Genomic DNA, 8,099 nt, shown 5'->3' with positions numbered 1-8,099 from the left:
AGCAGTAGGCTTATTGTGAAGCGAAGGCAACAAAAGGGAGTCATAATATAAGATTTGTCACTAAGATAAGCAGTCTCGTGCATGCATTTTTTCCCACTTCTCTGTAGCGTTTATGTAACGGTGCTTTGCTTTGCATGCACTTTCTCTCTCTAAAATAAACTCACACCCTCTACTCTCTCTCTCTCTTTCTTCCCAAAAACACAACATTAATTGACATCTCTTTTTCTCTGTGTCACTGTGTGTGCATGGTTGTTCTGTTGCAGCACACAGAAAGCACTGCATATATAGTTGTTTTCTCTTTGAGGTAATTGGTTTTGCTATCCCTTTATCGTAAAAAAAATCTCGAACAATTTGCTGTGTTTTTGTTTTTAGGGTTTTGACTTTGCAGTGGGAGTGAGGGGTTGATTTGTGTGCGATGGAGGTTGAGGTTTGCATGAACGTTTCGTGCAAGAATGGCTATGCGAGAGAATGGAAGAAGGGGTGGCCTCTGCGATCGGGTGGATTCGCTAGACTCTGCCACAAGTGCGGGTAAATTTGATTCGTCTACCTCTTTTTTTTAAAATTTTTTTTATTGCTGAAATTCCATAGTTTTTTTCATTGTTGGGGTTATTTCGCGAATTTGACTTCTCTAAAGTGAATATAAGCAAAGTTTTCGGTAAGGTTTTAAAACATGGTCTATGACTGCGATTTTGGCCAAAATGTCTATGTTTTTTGGGGTGTCTGCAACATGGAGTTGCATGTGTCATATTTGTTCAAAATTTCTCACAGTATTAAGTAACACAATAACAATTATTATGGCCGCATGGGTCACATTTGTTCACAATTTCCCTTGATATCAAGTAACATAATGATAATTGTGGACGCATGGTTTGCATGGATCCGAATGGATCATATTTGTTCATAATCCCACGATATCAAGTAACATAATCACAATTGTGGCCGCATGGGTTATATTTGTTCACAACTTCTAATGATATTAAGTCACACGATGAAATTGTGACCCCAATTTAAAATCTTGGTCATCGATAAGAAAATCAAGTGATGATATTTTAACAAATTTATGATTTGTTATGCATGTGCAAGGAATATCAAACATTGATTTTGTCATCATTTGAGATTTGTTATTTTACCCTCTTACTCTAGAGGAGCTAGATCCTGATTTTACAATATCATAACTTTGGGTTTTGACATGACTTGTTTTTTTGGATAATTTTGGGCTTTGACTTAGGTCTTCTTATGACTTCAAATTGGATAAGTAAGGTTCAAGGCATTTTCTTTCCTAGATTTTCTGGTTTTATGTGGGTGTGACTGATATAAAGAAACTGGCCTGATTGCATTGTCCTCTAATAACAATAATTGCATAATTCATGAACAATTGTAGTTCTTCTTCGTTAATGTAAGAAAGGGAGCTAGTGAGCTACTGCTTGCTAATGTTGGGTCAAAGCAGATTCTTTTTCTTTTTTATTTTCTTTTAAAAACAATTCTCGCTTCACTGATTATAGCGTGAGATACTATGTTCAAAAGTCTAATGGGAGCGCTTTTTCAGCCTTTATATGTTACATTCTGAACATTCAAAACATTTTTTAATTTGTTTGGTGGTGTATTATGTATGCCAGGGTATACGGTAACAATGAAATAGTTTTTCTGGGGATGCATCGGGAATGGGATGAATGTAGCTGATTTGTGTATTTTAAGTGACTAAAACTGTAAAGTTTTTATTGGAAAAGGAGATGTTTATTATAGTTTTTTGTGTCTGATATAAAAAGTGTTTTATTTTCTAAGAAAAACATTACACTCTTAGTTGCTTAAAATCATCCCTAAAGTGTTGATGTCAACAAAATCCTGTTTCTAAAGATAAAACAAACAAAAGAATGTTGTGTTTACTTAGATGTAAAACCATTCATGAACCTTTGCCTAATAACTTAAGCTCCGGGGACAGTTAGTTAACATTACGTTTGAGCCTCTAAGGCGAAGCAGTACAACACAAGGTCAGTTGGCATTGTGCATTGTCCATAATTCCATGCCTCAAAGTCCAAAGATGCATGAAGGGGCATGTTAAATATAAAACCATTTATGAACCTTAACCTAGTAGCTTGAGCTTTTGGGGTAGTTAGTTTATGATATATGGAATATGGATTATGAAATAAGTATCCTGGATTTAGAGAAAAAAAAAACTGTCAGCTTATGTGATGCACCGATTCTAGATGTTTGGTTTTTGTAGTCAAGTACTCATGTTGTCTCTAAAACAAGCATTATTGATCTACCTTTGCCTTTCTCTTCTTTCTTACATATTAAATCTTGCAATGCGTTTTTTCTAGTAATAATTCCTATATTGGTTCTAATTTCTGCTTGGAAATCCTTAATGTGTCACTTTGTATGCTTCAGATCTGCCTATGAAAATTTAATTTTCTGTCAGAAATTTCACCTATATCAAACAGGGTGGAGAGAGTGTTCCTTTTGCAATAAGGTAAATTGATAGCATAATTTCTTTTTGTTTTTCTTTTCTATATGAATTCTATTCAAGCCTTGTCTTTCTCTCTTTAGACTTTGAAGTGTAGTATTTGACTTGGTTTGCAGACTGTCCACTGTGGATGTATAGTATCAAGCTCTATGTTTGAGTACCTTGATTATGGAGGAATAGGTTGTGCTACCTGTGTGAAGACTTCACAACTTAATTTGGTAAGGCTAATCTGAATATTCATTTTTGAAGAATGATTTCCAAGCCTAAACTGTATTTCCTTTGTAATTGATGGTAGCTTGCTACTTTTAGTTTGTCTCATGTTGAAGTAAAGTTGTACTTCTAGATTCGCAATTTTTGTGCATGGATGTCTAAATTTTCTTTGAAGTTACTCACTGTAAGAGGGATGAAAAATAGTAGAATACTATTGTTGAAATAATAAGGATAGAATGCAAGCATGCCACTGATAGCCTTCAAATAATTGTAATGTGTTATAAAACAGAAAACATAATGCCTGTTAATACTAATAACTTTTGCCAAGTACTAGTGAAGTAGAATACACGATGTTGTCTATAAAAAGAAGACAATTGTAATTTCTATTATGTATTTGCAAGACTAAAATCCATATTTATTATAATTTGCTTCATTCCTAGTTAATTTGTGTCTCTGTCTCTGCACCTGCCATATAGTTATTTTTTCTAATTATGTTTAGAAAATTGTTTCTGTTAGTGATGTTCCTTGATTTCCTGTTACTGCCATGATTTCATCATTTATTTGACATTGCGTGAGATGTAGTTAGCAATATTTTTCAAGAGGCTCCACTTAGACATATTATGTTATTTGATTCCTTGCTGCTGTGACATGGAAAGTTCAAGACTCGTATCATTTAATGTTTTGCTGCAGATACGGGATACTAAAAACACTATTGGGTCTGTTAGATCAATAAAAAACAATGCACGCAATCGTCATACTGAACATATCGATGGTAGATTATTGGTGGACAGTGCTGGCAAAGGAAACCTTATGCTGTTGCGTAGAGATGTTGAAGCTAGTGAATCCATCCGTTGGCCTCGAGCAGAGAGAGATGGCATAGATTCATGTATTGGTCCAAACAGGCAAGAGGATAGAAGATTTTCAAATGTGGTGAAACTGTCTGGTCATTCATTAAATTTTACAACATTGGATCATAACAGACCAACATGGGAGACACAAACTATGCACAAATCAAGTTCACTGAATATGTCTCTTGGAACCTCATCAGGAAATTCTGTCCAGCCTTCTGCTTTGGACATTGCAGAAAGGAGACTTGAGGATAAAGCATCCTTTTGTCCCTTTCCTCAAGGGCAAAGATCTCTCTCCATATCTAAATCATTGATGGATGGGATAACCATGAATCTGGAAGATAGCAAAGGTGTGATTTCTCAGGAACGCGTTGCCCGGCCACCTGCTAATGGGAAACCCAAGAATCTGTTACATTTTCGATACTGGCCTAGGATTACAGGTCAAGAGCTGGAGAAATTGTCGGGAGAGTATCCTTTATAATTATTAACTAGTTCTTTATCCCATGCTTTGTACATGAGTAAATGTTTATTTTTATATCATCTCAATCAGTAAACAATTTTTTTTAATATATATATTATATTTTAAATTTACAATTAACAATTTAAATTGTGATTGGAGGTTACTTTTAACCATTGAGAATTTCTTTTAAACAAAACTATAATAATTTTTTAGAAATATAGACAAAATAGAGTTGATTGTAATGGATAGATAGTTAAGAAGATTCAGTATACAAATACAGATGAGTTCTGGAGATGGTTGAGAATAATTTTTTTGACTAGTTGCAGGGGTAGTGTGTGAAATACACTTCCAAAGGAGAGAAGAGAAAGAATATTGAAAATGTCTGATTAAGAGAGTCTCATTAGTTATGTATTATAATTTATAATATAGGCATAGGTTTTGCCTGTTACACATCGTCTATGTTATATATAAATTTGATTCATCACCAGTTTCCCTTGATGTTATCATTACAGTTTGAAGTCTACTATAGTGCCATTGTTTGAGAAGGTATTGAGTGCCAGTGATGCAGGTCGAATTGGTCGACTTGTTCTCCCAAAATCTTGTGCTGAGGTATGCCTCTATTAATGAAATATTTATCTCAATCTTTTAGTACACATGTATATGCAGTTCTTTTCAATAACTTTTTATTAAAGAAAAATATCATCACCCTGTAATTGCAGCACATTTAATATGACAATTTGTACCTGAATTTCAGGCTTACTTTCCTCCTATTTCACAGTCAGAAGGTCTTCCTTTGCAGTTCAAAGATGTGAAGGGAAATGACTGGACATTTCAGTTCAGATTTTGGCCTAATAACAATAGTAGGATGTATGTATTGGAGGGAGTAACCCCTTGCATACAGGCCATGCAATTAAATGCTGGTGATATTGGTATACATCCATCTTGAAAATGTTATCTAAATTACTTGAGTTTTATACTCATAGTCATACATAGGCAGATCGTTATAGAATTTTAGAATTGTTCCCTTGTACTTATTTGTTGTGCACTATTTGGTTTAAGTGCATATATATATGGGGCAACCAATATATTGCACATTTGAAGTTATCATGGATTTATATGATCTTTTTGCTACAGTAACATTTAGTCGGATAGATCCTGGAGGCAAATTTGTCATGGGTTACAGAAGGGCATCAGATTCTATGGATACACAAGTTGTGAGATTATTTTCCATTTTACTATATGTTGCCTCTTCATTAGATAATACATCTATATTATTCTCTTCTTTAGGTGAATGCGATAAATGATCATTATTGACACAGGATGCCTCTACTTTTGCTCACTCCAATGGTTTTGCAACAAAGGAAGCAACCTTTTCTGGTGCAACTGCAAATCTGCACTCAGGAAAAAGTTATCCTGATCTTCTCCAGACAAGGAATGGAAATGGCGAACCTTACTTAAATGGATGTTCAGAACATTTGCGTTTTGGTACTGGAACTGCTGATTGTCTACAAACTGAAAATTGTGAGATGGTAAACAATGATTTGCTGCAGCAAACAATTTCAGTTTCTGAGAAGACTCTAAATATTGCACCAAAGAGTAAGAGGTTGCTGACACATAATGAAGATGCTGTGGAGTTGAGAATTACATGGGAAGAAGCACAAGACTTGCTTCATCCACCACCTAGTACCATGCCAAGTGTTGAAACAATTGAGGACAAAGAATTTGAGGAATTTGAGGTAGTGTGACACTTTCTATTGTATTAGTTTTCTATTTCAAGGGGAATATGGACTGATATGGTGTGAACTTTGGAGCGTTATATTCAAATTTCTGTTAGCTTCCTAATCTTTTTTATTTCAATTTATTTAGGAACCCCCGGTTTTTGGAAAGGGGACTACAATCAATGACCCCCCATCTGGGTAAGATTAAATACATTGCATATTTAGCATCATATTCGTATTTGATTCAGTAGAAAATCTTGATTGGGTATTAGCAGTTCTATATGTTCTTTGTAGCTCGATCTTGCCTTCAAATTTTTCCAAACAGATGATAATGGTGTTTGTACCTTTCTGGATCCATTTATTTTATCCATTGATGTCCCAGCTTCTGTTTAATAAATTCATAACCTCTTCTTTAGCTGTAAAACCATAGTGCAATCTTGGAAAACCTCCTTAAGAATCACTGCTTTAGTTGTATGTGACATATAAACTATTATCCTTAAATTATTTGCTCTTATTAATTTTCCCTGGAACTCTTAGGTAATTGATACTTTATCATTGTTGCAACTTAAAAGGATTGAAAATTAATTTAAAAGAGCAGTCATACAATGCTCTTTATTGTGGTGAAGAATTTTTTGATAAAATTTGACCTTTTATTTGTAACTCATTTTGTTTACTCTTTTACATAATGTGATTAGGAACCAAACTGAATTTTTATTGTTGAAAGAAAATTGGAATTTTCTTTGTTCACAAACCAGGTTAGTTGAGAGGATAAATACAGCAACTTCCTTAGTTGCTAATATGATAGTTTTTCAAGGTAATAGTTGGACATGTTTCTGGTTTCCATCTATATTAATAAAATGGCCTCTGAGGCAATTAAGGTTGAGGATTTAGGGGTTGATGAATTTCCATGTTTACTTTAAAGCTATTGTGAGAGGTACTAGTATTTGGATATGGGTTTAGAAACAAATAGGCATCAAGCTAGTATATTCAATTGTAGATGATATTTTTCATCAAGCAACTCAAATGTTTGGGGTGCTAGCAGGTGAACTTTGTTTTGTGTTTTTAGACCTTGATGGTAGTAAATATATGGTCTACTGTTCTTATTACAAACAATGGCTTTTCAGGTCTTTGAGCTCTGCATCAGAGAAAATGAGTTCAATGGACTTAGAAAATATTCCAGTAACCAGCAAAGGTGATGATCCTACTCTCTATTTTTTATATATGCTCTGCATTTGACAAATTGTCTTGTTTCTGGCAACGGGGTTTGGGGGTTGTTGCTGCAGTACAATCGATTCAATGCTCATAGTGTAGGAGGCACATGCTAGTTTTTACATTCCTAAAGTTTATTGGGGTAGATGGATTGATATCTTAGTTAAATTCTATGTTTGGTGTTTATATTTAGATTTCAAAGTTGTATGGCTTCTACATGTTTGTGGGTATTGAAATAACAAGTCTTCTTTTATCATACCATGTAATCCTTTGGTGGTAGAAATGCGATGTTCAGACTGAAAATTTGCTTCCTGAATTGAGTCCTTCCAATGCTTTTAATCCATTCCCTTGTCCAGTTGATTTAACTCAATTTCTATATTCTATTTGTCCTTCTTAATTAGTAGATTAATATTTCTTGAATTCTCTGGCTGCATGTGATCTTCCACAGATTCTAAAAAGCGAAGAATTATGGAAAAACTTGATTCATCAGCTGGTGCCACAACCAAGCATCCAAGGCACTGTTCTGGATGCACTTGCATTCTGTGCATTCAGCCCCCAAGTGGAAAAGGAAGACATAAGCCAACATGCACGACCGTGAGGCGCCAATTCAAGACCCTTATGAAGCGTAAGAAGCAACGCGAATCAGATGCTACTCAAAATGATCAGATTCATCACAGTGATGAGGGAGATACCCATGGTGCATCAAGAGAGGGTGCAATTGCAAGTAACTTGGAGAATGAGGGAAGCCTCAACAGAATGGATGAACTCGGTACAGGACAAATAGACCTTAATAGTCATCCGGATCATGAATAATACATGCAGGTGGATATGTGATTCGAATAGTGTTTCGATTCATGTATTAAATATTTGGAGGAAATTAAAATTTTTCGTTATCATAATAGTTCTATCTGATTTTATTGTAATGGATGGATAGTTATATGGTTTGTATATAAAGGAAAAAAAAAAAAACCATTTAGTAATTGTTCGATCTTGCCATTAAATTGGTCAGGCTAGGTAACTCTTATTTTCAGGATAATTTTTTTTTTTGGAGTCCAAATCGTGTTTAATATATTTGTATCTATGATATACAACTGTAATATATTTGTATCTATTGGATAAACTTCTCTAAAAATATATATAGAGAAGAAAATATAAAAAAATAATTTACCCGTAAGTTAAAATTAAAGTATACA

At 34.3% G+C, this 8,099-nt stretch overlaps 1 protein-coding gene across 1 annotated transcript; it reads left to right on the top strand.

Annotated features, from left to right (window-relative positions):
• Nucleotides 1-7,884, top strand: LOC100799429 (B3 domain-containing transcription repressor VAL1). The gene is made up of 12 exons (XM_006596404.4): nucleotides 1-304; nucleotides 373-528; nucleotides 2,386-2,467; nucleotides 2,578-2,679; nucleotides 3,362-3,987; nucleotides 4,492-4,588; nucleotides 4,734-4,908; nucleotides 5,114-5,193; nucleotides 5,299-5,715; nucleotides 5,846-5,895; nucleotides 6,822-6,889; nucleotides 7,355-7,884. The coding sequence occupies exons 2-12, from the start codon at nucleotides 416-418 to the stop codon at nucleotides 7,717-7,719; spliced, it is 2,175 nt and encodes a 724-aa protein (XP_006596467.1). The 5' UTR covers nucleotides 1-304; nucleotides 373-415; the 3' UTR covers nucleotides 7,720-7,884.
• The last annotated feature ends 215 nt before the right edge of the window (nucleotides 7,885-8,099 follow it).

Source organism: Glycine max, chromosome 14 (genome assembly GCF_000004515.6).
Source record: "Glycine max cultivar Williams 82 chromosome 14, Glycine_max_v4.0, whole genome shotgun sequence".
NCBI lineage: Eukaryota > Viridiplantae > Streptophyta > Magnoliopsida > Fabales > Fabaceae > Glycine > Glycine max.
This window is presented reverse-complemented; position numbering and strand designations above follow the sequence as displayed.

Excerpts from the sequence above, each read along its gene's own strand:
- LOC100799429 (XM_006596404.4), top strand. The coding sequence starts at position 416 with ATGGAGGTTGAGGTTTGCATGAACGTTTCGTGCAAGAATGGCTATGCG. Across the intron at positions 5,716-5,845 it reads AAGAATTTGAGGAATTTGAG|GAACCCCCGGTTTTTGGAAA; the intron begins GTAGTGTGACAC and ends CAATTTATTTAG. Across the intron at positions 5,896-6,821 it reads ATCAATGACCCCCCATCTGG|GTCTTTGAGCTCTGCATCAG; the intron begins GTAAGATTAAAT and ends ATGGCTTTTCAG.